Source organism: Mus musculus, chromosome 10 (genome assembly GCF_000001635.26).
Source record: "Mus musculus strain C57BL/6J chromosome 10, GRCm38.p6 C57BL/6J".
NCBI classification, from domain to species: Eukaryota; Metazoa; Chordata; class Mammalia; order Rodentia; family Muridae; genus Mus; species Mus musculus.
Window position 1 is genome coordinate 43010637 of NC_000076.6, and position 22943 is coordinate 43033579.

Below are 22943 nucleotides of genomic sequence, written 5' to 3' on the forward strand. Positions count from 1 at the left end.
TGAAGTCAGGTTCTTAAGCAACCTTCAGTGGCCACTTCCTGCCTCAGCGTACTCCAGTTGGGTGGAGAAATCGGATGGGACTTTTGCCGAGGCCTCTCTAACCTCTGAGTGCAAGGAACAACATGGTTGCTTTCCAGAGCACACACAGTGGTAGGAGCTCTGGGCTGCAGAGCCATGAGGGCAGTCTTTATAATAAACACATGCCCGGAGCCAGGGAGCTCACTGGCACTGATAACTCTCTGAATTGGGATCACTGTTTCTCTTAAATACATGCCAAGGAAGACAAACCCCAGTCCTATCTTCTATTTACAAGCCTCTATTTACCTCTCTGTGTCTAGTCTCTTTACCTAGCAAATAGGTTTTAAAAGGGCATACATACAATATTGTTGCCGGTATGAAGCACACAGAACATGGTTCTAGAAACTACTTGGTGAGTATATGATTATTAATTGTTACATCTATTTACTGACAAAATTGCAGTGAGATATGCTGTAAAACTTGCCCAAATCATCACTCATAAGTTGGACAGTCGGTTCTCAAATCCAGCCCTGGGATGATGATCTGGCAAGTCCACATTTTTACTAGCGAGGCACCTACACTATACATGTCCTCTTAAAAGCTCCCTCTCGCTGAAATCTTGTCATGACACACTGAGGGACTTTACAGAGCTGACATCACTTCCATCTAGCAAAAAGACCACCGAGGCTTGAACCAGAATTAGCTATGCTATCAGGAGTCTACTTATTACCACATGTAAAGAGGCTTCAGGTCTACAGCCACTGAGGAGTAAATAGATCGGAGTATCTTCTGAGCCACTTGACCTGAGAGCATTTGATTGAATTTCTGAGAAAATGCCTTCAGGTGTCTGAGAGCTAACTGCTCCACTTGCCTTGTTCCCGAGAGCCTTGCTACCACTCTTCAGACCTACAATGGAAGTCTAGGCATCACTTCGTGTCCCTGAAGGCTTCCCGGCCCTCATAAAGGATATTTGTGTCTAGAATAGACCTGACTTCTGCATAGCCCCTTCATATTCTTAAGTCCCTTGCGCAAGTGAAGACTGCTAGACAATATCCCTCATCTTGCCTTACCCAGGTGGTCTTAGGTCATTGTTGCTAGCTGGGGTGGGGTGGGAAGTAGAACTCCTGTTTCCATGGCAACCTAGGGCCCATGAGCATCCCCTTTCTTGACCAAGGAATGCTGATGGCTATGAGATTACCTTCTACCCTAAGCCATGAGGTCACCTTAGGGACCAAGAAGGCTCTCCACTGCCCTGCTCTGATGGCTTCACATACTTAAGACACTGATATGGCAGCCAACGCCTCTCACCCACTGCTGGTAATTAGCTTGTCATCACAATTCCAAGACCAAGCCAGCCAATTCTCTCACTTCCTTTCAGTCTATGAACAGTCGCTGAAGTAATTTTCCTCAAAGGCAGATCTCATTGTCACTCCTCTGCCCCAGGTCACAGTGATTAGAATCACTATGACATACAGAACCAATCCCTCCACCTCCTGTCCCCCAACTCCATCTCCTCCTCACTCTCCAGCACCCTCTGTGGTCCATCCCTTTAGTCTGTCCAAGGGCAGCACAGCTTGCTTAGATGCACCTATATCTTGCTATCTGGCTGTCTCCCTCTAGCCTCTAACCCTGCCCACTAGCCTCTGTCCCTTCTTGGGTCGAAAAGCTAACTGAACCATATGCTTTAAACAGCACCATCAAGAGACCCTTCTCATTGAGTTCTTCAATAACACCTACTCTGTTTATCCCCAACCAACCAGGCAGTTAGTACAATGGCAGGAACTTGGGCCCAGTCTATTCTTCCTTGAAGCCCACGTTTCTGTGACGTAGCTGCTTGCATGTTCACATGGCACCTCTAATAAAAGGGCCTTTGGCTATTTCTTGCCTCTTAACTCTCCTCAAATAAAGATCCCTAACCCAAAAATTTCCAACTCCCCCCATTTCTCTTTATTTCTCTATCTACCCCCACTATGTTTTATAAATAGAATAACCACAATAAGAATTAGATATTGCCAGTGGGAAGTGGGTATTTTATTCTACGGAGAAATGAAGATTATCTCTTAACAATCAATTAGCAAAAAGAACTGTCTCTGTCCCTCTGTTTTTGGATCTAACTAAATGTTTATTAGGCTTTATGGATTGTAACACATAAGTTAAGTACAAATTAAGGATTTATAAATACCAAATAAAGGATTTTAAAAGGTTTTTACTCCTGGGGGCTGGAGATGGGGCTCAGCTGGTAAATGCTTGCCTAGCATGCTTGACGGCCTAAATTTGATCCTTAACACCATGTAAACTGGACATGAGGCTATAGTTGTATAATCCCAGCACTTGGGGGTGGGTAAGCAGGAGGATCCGAAGTTTAAAGTCACCCTCAGCTACAAAGAGAGTTTGAGACCAGCCTGGAATCCATAAGATTCTATCTCAAAAAAAATGTATTTCTGTACAAAAGAGAGCACACACATATATACAAACACACAGAGCAGAGACAAACAGCAAAGTGTGTGCTCATGGGTAAGGAAGACTCTCAGAACCAGGACAAGACTGTGAACCAGTAGCCCTTGTCTTCATCTTTCAGGGCCATAAAGCTTTTCTATTCAAAATTTTCATAGTTTTTCAATCATCTTTCGAGATTCACATTTCTCAAACCTTGGAGGATGTGAAAATAGCCATTAAGTCCCATGTTTATGATGTCATCATATCAAATGGGAGGCATGGAGGGACCTGGGTATATTTTTGGTTTGGCAGACTCTAGGACAATTTTTTTCTCTCGAACATTTGGGGTTTGGCTAAAACCAAACCTTATTTTGCCAAGCACTTTGGCTTTAATTTTTAAACCCATGTGTACTTTAAAAGAAATTCTATCTATATGTTTCTGACTCATTTACACTTAGCTCATGAAAACCCTGTTTGGTAAGCGCTAATAGATGTCCGGGCAGGTTTATGAGCCTTCTTAAGCCTTCTTTTCCCTCCATCCTTACCAGAAGGTTGTATTTTGCTGGCCATAAAAGAGTGTGAGCCCCGGAGGCATGTGAGCAGTCTGAGATTCACGACCTCTGAAGCTTAAGTGGACCGTGAGTTTGGAAGGTGCTCTCTCCCCTTCCTCTTTTTATGAAAGTGCCCAAACAGGCTCCCGCTGACAAAGACCACTAAGCCTCACCTTCCAGCGACTGTGAGACTGTGACCGGAGGCAAAAGTAACAAATCCACTCTATCCACACAATAGGTTGCCCCTGGAAGGTTTTGGAGAAAGATTCTGACGCTTCAGGCTCCGATGCACACTGACTTTCTAATGGAAGCCTCTTGATCACTCTCAGGAGAAGAAGCAAACTTAACTCAACTTGGTTCAAATGAGACCATTTTACCTTTGGAGTACTGGGAGATTATCTTTTTAATAGTAGAGACAACCAATCATGTTTAGGAGTTTTGACACATTAAAAAAAAAAAGCTGAATCCACTAAAAATGGCATTTGAATTAAAACCAGAAAAGCAGGAAAAATGTGCCCGCATGCTATGACTTTCCCCAAATCTTCCATAATAGTGCTTGGATGGCGCAATTACAGTATTCTATGGGAGATGGCTTTTGGATCAAGTACTTAAAAATGGCTTATAAATATTTAAAGTATAAGCATCTAACAAATCGTAATGACGAAGTTTTTACATTTAACCACATGCGCTCCAAATATCTTGAAATTACTCTAAATATGGGTTTAAAATATCAAAAGAGCTTGTTGACGGCATGCAGAACTTTGTAGGGAAACTTAAAGCTGATCACTCTTCCTCACACAACACCCAGTCTGCACAAGTTTTAAAGCATGAATGTACAGATTCCTTTAGAAAGGGATCCTGTTACAGTCTGAATTTTAAAGCAGGAAAAGAAGGATAAAATACAGGGTTGCTCTTCTCTCACTGAAAGCGGCTTAGGCAGTGTGCTTCTAGATACTTTGTTATTGTGGGTTACCTCAAGCCTGAGGTGGTAACATTTTAGAAATACTCGAGACCCAGGCAGCTGCGAGGAGGCTATAGTTACAAACTGACACACACAAATGGGACCCTACTCATTTTCAAGACAAAATCTTTGGCTGGGGAAGGGAGCTATGCAAAGGAGAGAACCACAGTCTTTTAAACTGTAACTTTTGCACATTAGGCCTGACTCTTACCAAATGAGTTCTTAAGCCCACCCTCACCTGTGATTCTTTAAACATTAGCATCTAACTCTGCTTTGTGCTTGACCCAAAGCAGAACACAGCCAGCGTGCCATCGGAGGTTTGAAGGGACACTGATGAGACAACAGTGGGCACAGCCAAGTTTGGATCCATCAGAGCCCTGACCATTTTTTTCTGCTCCCAGGCTCACCTCCCCATGAAGGACAGCACACGTGGTCGATCTAAGAATAGTGAAGTGCTCTCTTAGGAACTATTTGAAAGCACTAGCTATTAATCCCAAGGTTCGTCTTGTGGTCTGTTTTTGCTCCAATCATTTTAAGTGTAGCATTTTCTAGACAAACTTTAAAATAATCTGGTTTGGGGCCAGAGAGATGATTCCATGGTTAAGAGCACTGTTTGCTCTTCCAGAGGTCTAGTGCTCAATTCCCAGCACCCACACGCAGCTCACGGCCCCCTGTAATTCCACTCCCAGGGAATCCAATGCCTTCTGGCACCCATGAGCACTTGCACACATATGGTGCACATACATGCAGGCAAAACATCTTCACATGTACAAATAATTTTTAAAATATTTAAACATATTGTTCCCACCCTGTTGTTGACCGTGCAATCACCATTCTGGGTTCACACTTCTTCTTCTCCCCTCCCCCCATCAGTGCTATGGAGATCCAGAAATCTGAAGAAAAGCGCTACTTGCTTGGTACTTAGAGCTGCCATCTGATTGGCCCATTAAACACAGCCCATGCCCAACTATAAAAACCATCTCTTAAAGCTGGTTTATCTCTTTGTCTGAATGAATTGCCTTTAAGCCTTTTGAAGCACTTAACATAATTTACATGCACATAAATGTATCTCCTTAGCATCCATCCACATAGAAAGTGCGCTAACACGACATCCGAAGGAGGCAAAGAACTCTGTACAGGATGGGGAAGGAGAAGAGAGTAGCCTCCCCACGCCTTTAGCAGGATCTTTAAACAGGGGAGGCTGGAAAGAGGAGAGTGCTGGTGTGGAGGTGAACACCCTGCACACCAGCTAAGTATTCCACACTGGCCTGTGTGTGGGTCCCTTAGACACCTCTACCTCTTCACGAGGCTACTGTTTGGAAGGAGGCGTGAGTAACTGAGTCATGATGCACAGGTAGCTACTTTCAGTGTGACAAGGGACCCAGTTATCACACCTGGCCATCCATCTATTTCCAGGGCCCTTCTGGGCAATGGCTTGCTTGTTAATAGTGGGTCAAATGTGTCCTGCTTTCCATTCCTTCACCCCCCTCTCATTTTCTCTTCATGCTGGGGAACTGGGCTGCTCTCCCCAGACCTTTTAGCCTGCCCCTCCCCCCATACCAATTTCACTCAGCTGTCCACTTCTGTGACTCCAGCCAAGCCTCTTCCCTTGGTCTCAGTGACATTTTCCCATAAGATGGCGTCTTCCATATTATATAAGCTTTGGGAGTTCAGATGCCCGGATAGTATCTAGCTTGTATCTTCTCTTGTTTTACATTCTGTCACCACTGGCTATGGTAGCTTTTTGTATTATGCTGGTGTGTGGAGGTGAACACCCTGCACACCAGCTAAGTCTTCCACACTGGCCTGTGTGCGGGCCAGTATTTTGTATTGTGTCACTAAAGTAATCATTTAAAGGTATTTGGTAACTGTGGCTTTGTGACATTAGGTCCATGGCAAAAACTGCCAAAAAACCCCCCAAATTCTCATTTTTAACTGGTAATTAGCTCAGTCCCCCTGGAGCAACGAGAAAACCATATCCAGTTTCAGATACTGCTTACTAACTATGCAGGATAATCCTTCAGAGGTAAATGGATTCTAAATCTACGGACTCACCATCCCTAAGCAATGAGTGAGCCCATAAAACTTTCTATATACTCTCACAGGACTGAGTGCCACCACACTTATAGGACTGAGTGGGTCCCTCTTGCAAGGTTGTGCACCAAATATTTCTCTTGTCTCAATTCAGTTCTGGTACCTCTTCAATGACAAGGTTATGACTTTGTTCCAAAACACTAACCACCTGGTCACACACTATTCCATCTTCCATCTGAACCACTGACATCGTATCTAAAAGTTGCACATTAAGGTCCCTCCCTCTACAAACCCCTGGTTCTAAGGATACAGGCAGCTGGGAGTTAGTTCACTGGATAAGCATTTCTGTGTTTTATCTAGGCACTGTTCTTTCAGAGAGCTGGTGATCACACCAACTCTGTCCTATATATACTCACTAGTTCTAGGTGTAGATGTGTCAGCCTGGTGGCTCTCAGTGGCTCTTTGTAGCCCTTCCACCCAGAACTATTCCAAGTGCAAACTGAGGGCTAGTACCTTTAATTCAGGTACTGTCACCCAGTGGGTATTTCTAATCATTAAATACTTCAGCAAGCACAGCTCAGGTCCAGCCTAGGGATGGAGAATTCCCACTTGTACCAACTCCTTTCCATTCTGTTATAGTTTTTCTTTTCTTTAGAAGTGGGAATCCATGGGTTTAGGTCGACTTTCCCACGCCCTCCAAGAGAGGCTGTTGTCTTGGATTTTTCAGTGTAGAAACAAACTCACCAATGAGTACATTAACACCTCCCTTTTGGCTTCCCCGTGAAGCTAACCCTATGCTTTGAAACAGTGTTTTGGGGCTTGTGGCTCTACAACCAGACTAAGCTCCAAGAAGCCCAAATTACGTGAAACTCCTCCAGCTTTCTTCAAATGCAAAGTGTATCCTCCGCTGCTGAGCAAGGAACGAACATTGTGGAATTTGGACCAGGAACAAAGAGTCACGTGTTCTCTCTACCCATTTCCACAGCTCTAGAAACATGTAAGAGACTGGAGAACCACAGAGCAGAGGGCACTGTGTGGGTCTACTGCCCCAGGAGAGCATAAAGAATGGGGTGAAAGGGTTATTCCTGGTTTTCATTTTTTCCCATTGATTATTTTGTTTAAAATATGTTGTTTCCCTGGAAAACCAAGGAATGAGGATATTTTCTTTGAATACTTTCAAAAATTTACACATGGTTGCTCTGAACTCCCCGATGTACCATAAATAAGCATAAACTATAGAGATTCTAGTACAAACATCTCTCTGAGTTCATACAGCTACCCACCAAGCTTCCAGGCATCGGCAAAGGAGGGACTAGTCCATCTACCAGTGGAATTCTGTGTGGGGAGAATAGTTTAGACATACTCATACATTGTTTTCATTATTATTTGTGGGATTTTTTTTTCTAGCTACTGAGGCAGTGGGACTGGGATTCCTAACTTTAAACATTGGCGATTAAAAAGAGTTTACAACCATCTAAAAGTCTTCAACTAAACTTAATCAGTTCTGCATATGGGAGAAACATCTGCCGGTTGGAATCATTTGTAACCATACGCACAAACAAGAATGAATAAAGTCGGGAAAGCGGGGACAGAATAATTTCAAAATGGGAGAGGGGGCCTGCAGTCTACAGAGGTTGAACAAATGTGTCGAGTTCTTTGAAGGCAGATCTAGTGGCTTTCGGATTTTGAAATGTATTCTAAAAAGTATGGTATGGTACGGTGAAGGTGAAGCAGCTGATTTAGCTGATTTAGGCAGCAAGACCTCCCTGGGGATCATGGCTTTGACCTCCAGTACTGAGATCTGCAGGTCCGCACCATGGCATGTCACCTTTTACGTGGGGCTGGTGATCCTTGTGCTTGTGTGACAAGCGCTTTGCCCACCAAGGCATCTCCACAGCCCTTGCTTTTATTTATTTTTTTATTCTTTTAATGCTTTCAATTTGACTTGTTACCAAGGAGCGCTCACTATTAGGGCGCAAAGGGTACTCAGCCCTTAGTTAATAGAGTATTTCCAACTCTCCAACCACGAGAGTTCCTGAGAGTTAGAGCAAAAGCAACACTGTCTGAGCAGGGAACCAGAAGGGCCAGAGAGTGGAGCACAGCAGGTGGAGGCTGGGCCCTGAGGTGATGTGGGGCCAGCGATTTACTTGGGTGCTCTGCTGACTTACTGGAGACATGGTCTCCCCTCCTTAAATTCCTTGCCTTGCCTCCTCTCGGCAGCCCTCAAAACCCTTGCCTGATTTTCAAAAAGAACTATAATTTCTTGAGAAACTCACAATAAAAAGGACTCTCCAATCACAAGAATTAGGCTATTTGGTACCAGCATCTTCTAGACTTGGCTATTGCCAAGTTAACATTTTTAGTAGTGACGCTGACCCACGGAAACTACCCTTGTCCGATGGATGACTTTTTCAGAAGCACAGGTCACCCAAACAGCCATCCATACACCTTATGCTTTTAATAGATACTTTAGACACTTATAGGGACTGTCACTGTTCCTGTCCTGGTCTCTTAGCACAGTAATGGCAATGAGATCTTTTACCCTCCCATTCTTCCTTGAGTGTGTGTGTGTGTGTGTGTGTGTGTGTGTGTGTGTGAGTGACAAGTCCCAGTGCTTTCTAAAGGTTCTCACTTTTGGGGGGGTCACTCAAAGCATTGTCAAGCAGATTAAATTATCTGGGGTGTTTTCAGTTGGCATGCTTTCCAGAAGGCCAAGACCACTGCCTTCAGACTGAAGGCATCGTAGGCTAAAGGAGGAAAGAAGAGTGGCCTCATCTCTGGTGTTCTGGCCCCACTGGCAAAGCCACCAGCAGGAAAGGAGACCTCAAACCATGGTGGCCAAGAAACGATTCTCACACTAGCCATTAGCTCTGGTTCAGGGCTTCCACTCTGGCTGTAAGCCAAGTGCTCACGTTCCCACCATGAAAGCAAGAGGTTGGTGGGCTCGGATCGTGTACACCGGGCGAGTTGGTAAGTGGAGGCTCATTGCTGTGCTTTATAAACTTTGCCTCAAGGTGATAAGAGACCTTTTGTAAATGTGGTGACAGAGGGACTAGTGAGACGATTCTCCTACGGTGCTCAAAAGGAAATTAAGCTTTGGACTTCCACAACTTGGATTTGAATCGAAACTCTGCCCACAAGTTAGATAATCTTGGACAAATTCCCCAATCCTATTTCTCCACTAGGAGGATGAAGATAGCTAGCTGTTTCTTTGGAGATAGCTCCAAAGAAATATTATGGGGAAACACCCAGAAGAGCCTGCATACCCTGTGAAGATACTCGTCCTCCTCCCCTCCCCCAGGCCTCGTCCCCCCCCCCCACCATAGGACGTAGTCAACCTACTTTGCACATTCTTCTGTGTGTCCCCAGCCCAGGGAAGGAGCAGTGTCTAAGTTAAATGCTGGAGGAACACCCATTTCTCTTCTTTCTGTAATCGGTTAATAAACAATGTTTATTATAACAAACCAATGTTTTGGCTTGTTGCCTGCTTGGATAGATGGGAGAGCTCACCCTCTGCGATTGAATGGACAGGCCTGAAGTCAACACCGGGTCCGCCACCGACAAGCTCTGACTGAGCAAATATTTCCAAGTCACAGCTTCCTTCTTGGTAGTATGCTACCGGACGCCTACTCCACTAGGATTGGCAAGAGTCGCTACAGTGGTTCATGTGTGGTCCCCGCCATCTCACAGAACTGTTGGCTCACTGGATATTAAGTAGGGTACAGCAGTCATAGGGTACAGAGACATGCCTGCCACTTCATTAAGGTCTACACGTAGAAGTGAGACTCACCAGCTCAGCCACTGAGTACCCGAAAGGGGGGCGTGGTAGGTTGGCCGTAAGGCTAGTTTTTCATTTTAGCCCACAGATATGGTTATCTTGAGAAGCTAGAGTAAGAGTCATCTGCCAAATGGACTACCAGCTCTAGGTGCTCGCCCACTGATGGGTTACCCAGACATTTCAATACTGCTCTGCAACCTCCTAACTGAACAGTAAGATTCCTCAAGTAATCGTCCCTCCCATGCCTCCTTTTCCAGTTGGATAAATTAGGTATGAACCCGAAAAGAAGAAAATAGTGTGTCACAAAACAGAGTGTGCTTTCAACTCAGGTTCAAGGGCTTGAGTGATCTTGGCTCTTAACTGTCTCTCGGCTGTAAACTGCTAATGGTGTACTAAATAGCATTGCCAGCTGTCATAGGTATTGGATCAAAACGTTGATGGTACCTGGCCACCCAGAGTGCTCAGAGAAAGCGGTAAGTGACACGATGGCTGCATCTCACCTCCGCCTCTAACAAGCAAGGTGAGGGGCGCTGTCTCTTGGAGGAACGCCCAGGTGGACATACAAACCTTTTATTTTTTTACTTATTCTGGTTTCTAATTCGGAGGCACCTCCTTTTGAGCGGAGGCTCCAGGTCCTCAGGGCCAGCGCTGAGCATGGGCGAGGAGATGACGCACGGCGTCATGGCAGCCTTCTCCGCGGGTTTTGGCACAGGCTGGATCACGCAGCCGGTCTTGGGCAGCATCCGCAGAGCATAGGCGTGGTCCTCGTCCGCGGGGTTATTGAGGTTCGGGTCCGACTTGTCGCCCCCCGCCAGGGCTTCCTCCCCCATCAGTTTTTTGGTCGCTTCCCCGTCCAGGTGGCAGTTGGAAGCGCAGTTGTTCTCCTTGACCGACTCCAGCTCGTTCACCACAGGCTCCTCGGACGACAGTAGCTTTTTGGGAGGGGCTGGGGGCGGCGGCTGCTCCGGCGGGGGCTCCGCGCCCTTGGCCTCGGCCGGGGCGCTGCGGGTGCCGTTCACGATGACGTTGCAGGCGGCAGCGGCCTCGGGGCCCGCGGGGGCGCCCGGGCCGGGGTCGCCGGCGGCGGGCGGGCTGCAGTGGCCGTCCCTGCAGCCGCCGCAGGTCCTGCGCTCCGCGGCTCCCGGCTCGCGCTCCGCCTTGACGTGAGCGTGCAGCGCACGGTGTATCACGTTGTGCAGCCGGGCTCGGTGGCCCACGGTCAGGTCGATGACGCCGTCCTGCGGGCCGTGCAACACGCCCGCGAAGCCCGGCTGGCCTCCCGCACCCGCGGGGCTGCCTGCGCGCCGGGTCAGGTCCACCACCTCCCCACGACCGCGCTCCGCGGGCGCCAGGCTCAGAGCCTGGCCGGAGCTTCCGGGTGGCGAGTCGGCTGACTTGGAAGAGCCCTGCTTGGAGTCCCGCGGGGACAGGGAGCGTCCACCAGCCTTGCCTCCCGCCGCCGATGAGTCGCCCGGAGCGCTCGGAACGAAGCTCTCCCCGTTGCTGGAAAATCCGTTGGGGGGCTTGGAATCGTTCACATGGGGAATGGGGATAGGGATAGGGATGGGCACCGGCAGGGGCACTATCACTGGGTACGGCACGAGCAGCGTGGGGGGCGGCACCAGCGGGGCCAGCGAAGGCAGCCCGAAGTTCATCATCTGGGGAACCGGCATCGGGCCGTTTGGCATCATGCTAACCGGAGGGAAGGGAAGGCTGGGCAAGGGCGCGCCCGGGGGCGGCGGGGGCAGCAGCCCTGGGGGGTTCCCAGGCATGGTAGGGGTACTTGGGGGGTGGATGTGGGGCGATAGCATGGGCCGGTGCATGGGGCTGGAAGTGGGGCCTAGGTTCCTGGGGCCTCCGGGCGGGGCCCCAATGCCCGGGAGCATGGGGTTGGACAAGGGACTATTGGGGTTGGAGGCGTGGTGCGGTGGTCCGCGGATGAAGGGCGGGCGGATCTGCTGGATAATTTGCTGCTCCATGAAGATGGGCAGGGGCACTGGGCCGCGGTTGGTCATCACCATGGGAGGGCTGCGAGGCGGGACACCCAGTGGAGGTCCGATGCTAGCAGGTGGCTGGACCGAGACGGGAGGGATGCTCGGAGTCTCGCTGATGGGGAGGGACTTGGGCACTGGCGTGGGGATTTTAGTGACAGAGCAGTTGGCAGTGTCAGATGGAGAAACGGTGGTGGACGAGGATGGGCCGGGGCCCTGGCTTTGGCCAGCTGCAGTCACGGGGGAAGGGGCTTTCCTCCGAGCATCTGTTAGCGGGATATTCCAAGAGTCTGGCGTGAGCAGCTGCACCCCGGTGCCTTCTGCTTTACTTTCCATGTGAGGGTGGAGTGTGCTGCACAGCCCGGCTGGAAGATTGGCCTGTGTCTCTTTGTAGAAAATGTCCATTTTGTATTGATTGAGACATTTTGCACTGCAGAACTGAAGCCTTCTCTCCCCGTCCCCAAAATCCAGGTATTCTTTTGTGTGCCTTATGTGTTTACACCAGTCACACACCTACAACACAGCAATAGAAACCACAACAGGTAAGATAAGCAACTTTCTTGGGTACATGGCGTTTCATGTTTCACATAAAGGCTCTATTAAACTCTATCATCATTTCCCAAATAAGTTGAAGGGTACCCTTTACAGGGTACATTTCTGAAAGATTTATGAAATAAAGAATTTGCTTTATAAATAGGATCCTCAAAATTAGCAACAACCATTCTCCCCCCCCCCCCCGCCGCCCCTTTTCAAAGATGGCTCTGACAAAATGGAGTACACCTGTCCAGGACACTTACCCAGTGCTCCTATGAAGTACGCCTGCCCTGCACACCTGCCCTGCACACCTGCCCTGCACACCTGCCCTGCACACCTGCCCTGCACACCTGCCCTGTACGTATACCTAGGACACCTACTCAGTACACTTGTCTTCATATTTTCACTTGCCTAACAGGCTCATGTAAATACATATCTATATAACGTTGGAGGGAAGGAATCTCCAGGGAGTTCAACAATCAGGCAACATAACCTCTTAAAATTCTCCTTATGTAAAGCCACTGTGCACTGTATCCAATAAAGTGGTTGGAAAGGGTGTGCTGTGCTAACCAATCGCATAAAGCGCCGAACACCGCTATGTCTGGCTTCCAAGGAGAAACTTGGACTTAGTCATGAAGTCTGTGTGAGGTTCAGCTCTCCCAACCCGTGATGTTGCAGCAAGCTAGAATTATTTTTTGAGCTGTTTGCCCACTCTTTCTCGGCAGTCAGAATTTTGGTGACATTTCTTGGCAGACAGTCTTATTTAACAACTTTTCAAACACCAGAGAACACTTTCCAAAAGTTGTTATGGCTTCCACCCCACCCCCTTCGGATCTACTCCTGGCAAAAGAAAGATATCACCAAATTTATTTTAAAGCTGGGCTGCAGAGCTAATTAAAGGCTCAGATGCCTTCCCAATTGGAAATCACTAGACACCAAAGTTCAAAAAATAGTCCTTCTCGGCTTCAGAACCCATTACTTTGGAGAAATTATTGTGATTTCATTAACACATTAATTTTGCAACACCATCAGCTCTCACAGATGGCACAGACATGATCTACAATTCAAATATGACTCTTGTTTGCACAAGTGTCTTCCCTTCGTATGGCATTTTAAACAAGAATTAATATGAGTGATCTTGCCATCGCTATAAACAGATAAACAGATGTCAAAATTTTCAGTAGTTCCTCTAGTCCCTCACTTCTCCTGACAGGATTCTACACACACAATCTTTTTTTTTTCTTTCTCTCTTCCTTCTTTCTTTATCTTTCCCATAGCATTTGAGCTGCACAGCTTCAGAGAAGGGATTGCAAAACTCAGCACCATTGTTAGTGTACTGAAACCTTCTCCCCGCAGTTTAGCAATGGCGTCAGTCAGTGCTGGTCTAAGGGAAACCTTGATTTCAGAGTGTTCTACTGCTGTGTTCATGCAGTGTTTGTGTTTAACCATTGTAAACTGATATGATTAAAAGATACATTTTAATAATGACTGGTCACATAAGCAATGCACAAACAACATATGTTGGGCATTTGATGATGCCTCTCATCTAACTGGCAGCCTCCCTTTCTGTAAACAAGTGGCGACACACTAGCGTGTGATCGTGGGTGCATAGGAGTCAGATGTGGGTCTGCATGTGGAAATCCACTCTTTTCTTCTCAGTGGTTTTTTTTTTTTTCATTGATATTTTTGACAGTGTAAGATTGAATAAGATACCCACTTAGGCATGGACTGGTTCTTGTTTGTTCTTTCAAGATACTTTCTAAAAATCTGACATAAGAACTCTTGAGTGGATTTTGATGAGATTGGAATTCCTGCAACTTGACTATCAAAATTATTGCCACCAGGAGCCATTAAAGTGGTTAAAACATAATTATTCCAATGCTCATGTCTGCCTTCTCTTCTCTCACCAACAGCATTTTAGGATCCTCCTGGACTCACTGGATATTTGGTTATAAATACATGAAAACTGCTCCACAGAACACGTCGGACCATCACATGTCTTTGTTTTGTTTTTCAAGACAGGGTTTCTCTGTGGGATAGTCTCAGCAGTCCTGGGATTTGTAGACCAGGCTAGGTTTGAACTCACAGAGATCTGCCTGCTTCTGCCTGCTTCTGCCTGCCTAGCACTGAGATGAAAGGAGTGCACCATCACGCCCAGAGACCATTACATTTCTTATCTAGATTAAGCTTAAGTAAACTGTTAGTGAAAACATGATATTTAAATAACGTTAAAGTGACCACCAGGGACAGTAGTGATGACTTAATTTCATCCTTGGGCATCAGAGAGGCAGGAGAATTTCTGTGAGTTTAAATCCAGTCTGGTGTACATGGTGAGTTCAAGGACAGCTAGCGCTACAAGTGAGCCCCTGTCTCAAAAAAAAAAAAGTTAATATTTAATCATATAGCATTTACAGTCCACTATGGAATAAAACCCTCTGCTTCTGTTTTAATAGCATGCATACATAGCAAGCCTAAAATAAAAGCTGTACATTTGCACTGAGGGACCAAACATACCTTCTCTCTTCATGAACTGAAAAAGAAACATCATCAATGACTTAAACTAATTAAAATAGCGCATGGCTTTTCTGGCGTGTGCCCCTAGGATCTTACTCTCTAACAGGACGGGGGAGGGGAAAGTTTTGTGACATCATTAATTTGTTTTTAAATTGCCAGAATTTCTTTTTTTCTTTTCTTTTCTTTCACTTTTTCTGGCCTCTAGAGGATTCCTGTTTCCTCACACAAGACAAATATTTTTTGAGTAGGGTAAAAAGAAAAATCTAAATATAACTTAACAATTCTCCCTTCACGTTTAATAATTGCTAGTAAACAACGCTCACGAGCCATCCTAATGATCAAATAAGAGTTCTCCACTAGATTTCATCCTTTCCCACATAAAAATAATTACAGACATCAAAAGCAAAATCCAATTTTCTCGAACTCTTCCATAAAAGCAAAGGCCTAACCCGCTGGGTTTTCCTGACGTCGTTGAAAGTGCCTCCATTTGAGCGTGGCCTGACTGTCTTATTTTTGGGGTGCTGTGGATCTGACTGTACTAAGGCTTTATTTACATTTCAGTTCAGAACACTGACATCAAAATATGGAAAAGCAATTTTTCCAATGAAGCAGAAGATTATTGGAAGGAAAGAAAAAAAAAACCTGTCACTTAAGAAATAATGAATCAAGTCTGTCTCGCAGGCCACATCACTGAAGATGAGGTCAATGGATTTACGGAGTAAATGGCTACGTCATGTGTGGCAGCAAAACCTAACGCCATTACTCACTCCACATCCAGCTAACAACACTTCTGTAATTAAAGGTTTCATCATAGGAGCCAAGCTGATTATTTAGGCCATGGTAGTTATGTGAAAATACGTACTTCACCTCTCTTTAATAAAATAACATTTGCATATGCCAAAGCACACAAGCTAAAGGTTTCGTATTGTGCTGTGCCCTTCTTTGGAGACAGATACACATTCTATTAGATTAATATTTTAATTTTTTGAGATCCCCTCAACACTATGTAAAGAAATACCAAAATTCCTCAGACAATTTAAGATGAGTCCAAGGAAGTGCCAGAGCTTTGCAGTGATTTGTACTATCCCATCCCTGCTTGCTTCTGTTGGAATCTGGCCTGTCTGGTTGCCCTTCTCTCCCCAACAGGTCCCAGATTGGTCCTAGGATGCTGCTGTTTTACAGCGCCAATCTGGGGACCAAACAGTCAGCAGAAGCCATTGAGAGGGCCTGTAGAGATGCTGGAGATCACAAGTGCATTGTGGGTCACCAGCTAGACAGTAAGCTCACAGAGGAGACAAACACACGTGTTCCTTACAACCCCAGCCTGACAGCCCTCCAGAAGATGGTTCACTTCTGAGACTGGTCCAATTCTAACACAAAAGAAGGAACATTTCCTTGGGTCCACTTCGGTGGCAGACTGCCAGGGCAGCACTTAGAGGTTCCCGTGGCCTGCTGGCTTCACTCCTTTCCTGTGAAATACATGTGTGGTGACCTGCTCTGCTCCACTGCTCAAAAGACAGGGCTTTAGCAAAACTCTCCCTTGCTCATGATACCGGCGCCCTGGTATCAAGGCACGACTTGGGGTTCCTATGACTTCTTCAAAGCTCTGGGAAGAAAGCAAGCTATTCATGTTGGCAACCGAGACTTCTTTTTCACTTTAGTGTCCAAGGTCAGAACCACAGTATATAAGCCACTAGGTTATGCACATGGTACAGTAGACACGCTCTTCTGGGCTTAGGCGGTTTGGGCGACTGGGGGGAGGGGCAGGGCTTCTAATTAACACATTAATCAGCTGTCAGCTGTGGGAGTAAAGGTCATCCTTTAATGGAACCCACCGCTGCTTTCTGAGTGAGAATCTGGCATCAGGCACTATTTAATGAAATTCTTTTGCTGAAATCTGTCTTCTCTGGGTAACGATGGTTTGCAGCAACAGAACAGCAAAAAACATATTAGCTTCTCCTTGAACGCCATCAACAACTTGAAAAGTACCCCCCCCCCCCAACCTTCCTACGCTTCTGACTTTCCACTAACATGACACCAGGTCTGTACTTTAGCTCAGCGAGTCAGACTGCATTTTGTCACGGGAAGGTGGGGCTCCAGGCCTTGGCAGGTTAAATGTGACATTGCTCTTAAGAGTCCAGGCCATCTCACAGACCGGTGAGCTCATTCCAGGGTCAAGTGCGGAAGAACAGAGATGCAGCTTAGGTCCTCAAGGTTTTAAAGGCTTTGAAGTCTCATCCTACCTGAAGGCTATCACCTCATAACACGAGTGGAGGGTCTTAGGTTGGACACCTGTTTACCCCTCTGATGGAGTGCCCACACCTTCTTCGTGGTCTTGACACTGCCTCCAGGAGGGCCCGGACTCCCGGATCAACAAGGATGCTACAAACATCACATAAAATGTGGGAAGGAGTTGGTACTGACTTCTCAGCCTCAGTTTCTCCATCTGGGAAATGGAACTAACAATAGTAAAACTGTGTGCCAAGTCGGCTTGTTATGGTCTAGCTTTTAAATCTCCAGTCTGCCAGGATGAAACAGCAGTGATTGTTTTCCTACAACCTGTACGTCTTTGGAAGAAGGCAAGGCATGTTTCTGGCTCGACAAGCCAGTGTTTCTCACAGACACCTGCCCTCACCCTGCTGCCCAGGAGTTTCTGTCCTAGGGGTGACAGAGGGGCCCTCTGCAGTGACAAGAAAGGCAGCTGATGGATCTGTGCGCCAGCTGCTCACCATCCTGAGGAGCCTCCATTCTGCACCACCTGAACCCTCCGCTCTAGAGCCAGAATCTAATTCAGGAAAAGCTTGACGAAGCTGCCTGGCTGCCTGTCAATGAGTGGCAGAACCATTGCAATGAGTGATTCCTCCTGTTTGAGGAGTGGAAGCCATAAACCAAGCTATTCATGTTTTATTAAAAAGCCGAGCCGATGGACTATTACTGGACTCGTTACATGGCACAACTGTCTCCCAGAAGAAGGGCCAGAGACACAGTACAGATAGATGCCTGAGCCAGATGGACCCCACCCTGCTGTGTCTGAAGGAGGGAGAGGCCACCACAGGTGGAGCTGGTGGCAAAGTTTCCCCACAAACTGGAAGTGGGAATGAGGAAGGAGAAAGATGCGTTGAGGACGGGCAGACCTTGGAGGAGCCTGGAGAGGAATTTAGGAAGAAGGGGAGGGGCCTTTATGGAAGAGCAATTCAGGAAGAAGTTCATTGTCAAACTAAGAAGGTTCTGCAGGGTGGCTTGATAGTCCTGTCTGCCTTTTTCCCACTCTCCCACCTCCCTCAGGGATCTGCCCCAGGGACCAGGCCAGGCCTTTGGCAACCACCGAAAACACACGCGGTAGGTAAGTTTCCCACTGAGGTTTTTCTATTGCAACAGGGATGCTTTTTGGCCCCTCTGAGGTTCTGTGGGGCTGTAAGGTCCACAGAGCAGATCGCAAACATCCCTGGTCTGCAGGATCGTGGTGAGCTCTGGCCAGTGGCTCATGACCCAGCCAAACCTCTGCTTCTATAGCCAGTGCAGAAGACGGAGTCCTGCCCTGTGCTCAGGGGCCAAAGGGCCATCCTGACCGCCACAGGTGTGATCCAGAAGAAGGCAGCTTCCCGTGGGTCTGAGAGCTGATGGGTCACAAGGACTCTGCTCGTCTTCACAGAAGGAATTGTGCCGATGGTAACAAATTCAGGCGAACATGGAAAGACCTGAAGAATCGTGGTCTTCCGGGCACCAGATCCCTGCCTCTCTGCGTCCCAGTAATGCAGCCATGAGAGGACCCAGAAGGGAGCTGAGATCTGTGACAGCCAACTTGAACCTAAGGGACTATCTCCAGCCTTCAGCCCCAGTGCACCAAGGACGATGGATCCTCATCTGTGTACAGAAGCTATCTTGTACACTGTAATGCATGCATAACTTGTCAATAAAAATCAACAAACAAACAGACACTATGTCCTATAGGAAAGGGTACAATAGGATGTGGGACATCTGCAGGAAGAAAGGATTCTGGGAGAGAGCTGGGCACTGGAGGATTTGCCCCAAGACAGAAAAAAAGACAGTTGTATGAAACAGGGGGTTGGGGATGGGGTACCAGGCAACCAACCACGTGGCAGGACATAGAATAAAATAAATGAATACTAAAGCTATGAGCAGATAGTAGAATGAGCCTAGCTATAAAGCCTATGTATTTGTAAGGATATTTGAGTCACAGGGTTGTTATTTCTGGAAACGGGGTGAAGCTTACAGTACACACCCCATCGCATATCTGTAAAACAAGGCCATTAGTATGGGCAGTACTGTCAGGGGACAGGTGCACAAGGAAAACAGAGGCCAGCAAGTGACTGCAAGCAGAAAACACTCTGTAGAGTATCAGAGGGCAGAATCCCACTCATTTCCCTTGTCACACCGCGGCTCTGCCACCTTCTCCGCTGTTAACTCCAGGTGGAACAGCCACCACCTGCCCTGAGATATTTTGTGTATCATATAACCCACTTGACACATTCACTAGTGAACCTTGACTGACAGCCGCTCTGCCTTGGGCACTGTGGGAGGGAGAAGGAAGGGCCTCATCAACTGGTCTCCTGCGGGAATGGGAAGGGCGGGATATTAGTTTTACTGGGCCATCATTGCTGCCGACTGAACCTTTAGAAAATGCTTGTGTTTATTCAAACAGAAAAACCAAGGTATGCTCAAGAAGGCCCTGGGCTGTGGAACTGTGCAAGAATCAGAGTTAGCAATGGCTTCCAGAACTTCAGTTGCTAATTCTTCACCACTAGGGAAAAAAAACTCAGCTTCTCCCCTGCAGTGTCTGCCCACCCAGCCACACAAGGTCACAAGGTCAATGCTGAACTAATGGCTTGAAACTAAAAACTATCCTTTATGTTTTATTCCCTTAGCACCAAACTTGCGCCTGCTTTGACAAAACACCATGAGCAAGTTGGGTTTATTCAGCTTACACTTCTACGTGGCTGTTCATCACTAAAGGAAGTCAGGGCAGAACTCAGACAGGGCAGGAACCTCGGATCTGCTTTTAAACCCATGTCTTCTGATACATATCTAGCTATTGTCAGAGGTCTGTTTAGGTGACTGCTTCGTGTGTTCCAAATAGATTCTTGGATTTCTCTTCAAATGTTACCCCCAGGCCTGATTCTTTCTCACTCCCTGTCTTCTACATGTCTGCTTGGATACTTGAAAGTTCATGGCTTATGATTGTAGGAGTGTTCTCTCCCTGCCTGGGCCATCCTTGTATACCGGGGAGCCCATCCATATGATGTAATAAAGGAGAAGCACAGAGAGCCTGGAGTTGTAGCTCAGGGCGAGAGCTCTTATCCAGTATCCTCGGAGCTCTGAGTCCCTGGACTGCATGCATGGCATACACAAGGCCCTGGAGTTTATCATCAGCATAGCAGGGGGGGGGCGGGGAGAGGATGAGAATATAGAAGGATGGGAGGGAGGGAGGGAGGGAGGAAGGGAGGGAGGGAGGGAGGGAGGGAGGGAGGGAGGGAGGGAGGGAAAGAAAGAAAGAAAGAACTGGTCTCTGGGCTGTATGCTGACTGCTTTTGTGTTAACTTGACACAAACTAGAGTCATCAGAGAGGAAGGAGCCTCAGCAGAGAAAAATACCTCCATGAGATCCAGCTATAAAGTATTTTCCCAATTAATGACCAATGGGGGAGGGCCCAGCCCACTATGGGTGGTGCCATACCTGGGCTGCTGTTCCAGAGTCTATGAGAAAGTAGGCTGAGCAAGCCATGATGAGCAAGCCAGTAAGCAGCACTCCTCCATGGCCTCTGCATCAGTTCCTGCCTCCAGGTTCCTTCCCTGTTTGAGTTCCTGTCCTGACTTTCTTTAGTGATAAACAGCAATGTGGAAGTAAGCCAAATAAACCCTACTTGATTTTGGTCATAGTGTTCTGCCAAAGCAATAGAAACCCTATGACAGGCTATAATCACTTCATTTCTTCCTGCATGTAGACTCTATTAGAAAATGGCAGAAGTCATATCTCAGAATAAGTGGGTTTTAGCTCCACAACAGAGCACACTGTTTGAGAAAAGCTGTTGTTATCAGCAATATCTGAAGCAATTTTCCCCCTCTAGAGACATGAATTTGCCACCTGGCCTCTGCCTTAGCAATGAAAGTATTTCCTAAATGCATGGAAAACAATGTATGTGCTTTATGACAGCCGTATCTCACGGTTGGTTCTGATGTTTGTTTTTAATGACGAGAATTTATAGAATATTTCTAACCTATTGACCTTGAGGCTTTCAGTTAAGTTATTGTCCTCAGTTCTAACGACAAACTTCTTTCCCTTTCCCCGTTTTCACTTGAGAAATCAAAGGCTCAGAGAGAGGATGTGCTTTCCGAAGCTCTCTGTCCTGAAGAGTGGGTCCAGGACTCACATCTGGACCTCCCCCGGTCCTTCCACCAGCCTGCTGGATTCTCCCAGAACCCCGGCTCAGCTAATCTCTTTTTCTTTCAAGTACACACTGTGGATCATTCAGTGATACACTGTAGCGATTCTGAAGCGGAGCACTGGGCCCTCTGCTCCAGAGTCAGAAATCCTCTCCCAGCGTTGAAAAGTGGGATGCACTATCTCTCCCATTCATCACGGTGGAGCAAAGATTATGCAAAGGTAAATATATACCGATCTCACAGATGCACTCTGCCCATGTCTCTGCCCAGCAAAGGGTTCATGGCCGCCTTTGTGGCGTTACTCCCACCCTTTCAGCAGAGAGAACAGTCTTTTAATGGTTGTAGGGCCAAATTCACCTTTCTTTGGGGGCGAGGAGAGGGTGCAGGGGGAAGCTTTTCCAAGCTCTAGAGAAAGTGCCTGATTTGTCCTGCATCCGTTTATCCCCAAGATGGCTGACACTTCCTTTTTCATCTGCATACCGGAAATCCCACCCTCCATCTAGAAGAACGGTGGTCCAGGAAAGGGCTCCCTCGATGTTGCTCTGCCATCTCAGCGCCACGCACAAGGCGTAGGAAGAAATCTCAAGTGTGTTTCAGAGAGAACCATATTTTCATCAGGGTGGAACATCCCATCCCCTCTCTCTCCTTTGTTCCCACTTTACTTCTAGTGCCTGCTAGAGAGTTTGCACCAAGCATTCCACAACCACTTCCACATCAAGCTACTCTATGAATGCCCCCTTTTATTTCCCTAATCCTGTCTTTGCTTCTACTTAAGGGTGGAGCCTGCCAGGCCATGTGCTTCCTGATTTTTACCCACCTGTGAGCTGGGAATGCCATCATAAGTGTCTTAGCTTTAACCTTTGTCTCAGCGGGGTCTCTGTGGGTTTCGCTTTCAGGCTCCTAAGCCAAGAAACTTGGCCCTTCCTTACTCTGGGTTGATAAAGACACTGGACACCATTTGTTTGTTCATGTTTTGGCTCTGATTGGTGAAGAACTGGCCTTTACCGGACCCTTTCCAACTCTCCATTCTTCCTAACTCACTGCCTTTATCACACACAATTCTTAAGATTTATTGAGATAGTTTTTTGTCTCTCTCTTTCCCATCTTGTTTTGATTTTACGTGTATGAGTGCTTGCCTGTATGCCATGTCTCTGGAGGTCAGAAGCAGATGTCAGATCCCTTGGAAACAGAGTTTAAAGTTGCCCTGTGGGTGCTGGGCACCGAATCTGTGTCTTCTACAAGAGCAGCAAGTGCCCCAGACCACTGAGCCAACTTTTCAGTCCCTTGTCTGATGTTTCCTTGATGAGAAAATTTGACTCTCTCAGGGTGATCTTCCCAGGTTTTACCCATCACATTGGGTATCTCATGGTGCACTTGGGAAGCAGCAGGGTCAGATCGCCCCTGTCCTACCCAACATTGCGGGGCTTCTTCTGTACCCAGGAGCTCCATTCCTATGTTCAAGATAGGCTATGAGGACCAAAACAAATGGCGCACATAAAAGCACCCTAAAAGCAATAAATAAGTGAATAAATAAATAAAGTGCCATATAGAGGATTTTATTATAAATGTAAGTACCCTTACATTCTATTCCTATCTTCTCACTATTCTTCTATTGAATCCATCCCATAAAATCAAAGAGACAACTCCAGTAGTATAGATTTTCCTGTAATGTGTACTTCAAAGCAAAAAAAAACATGCCACAAAACACAACCAAGAAACCCAAAT

General features: G+C 46.9%; 1 protein-coding gene across 4 annotated transcripts in view; it reads right to left on the minus strand.

The window, feature by feature from the left end:
• The window catches only part of Sobp (sine oculis binding protein), a 180652-nt gene that overhangs the window by 8149 nt on the left and 149560 nt on the right, over positions 1 to 22943 (minus strand). For all 4 annotated transcript variants that reach the window (XM_030244821.1, XM_030244820.1, XM_017313763.2 and 1 more), the window contains one exon: positions 10346 to 12282. In XM_030244821.1, the coding sequence (XP_030100681.1) occupies positions 10357 to 12174 (1818 nt within the window). In that variant the 5' untranslated portion in view covers positions 12175 to 12282 and the 3' untranslated portion in view covers positions 10346 to 10356. The remainder of the gene's footprint in view (positions 1 to 10345; positions 12283 to 22943) is intronic.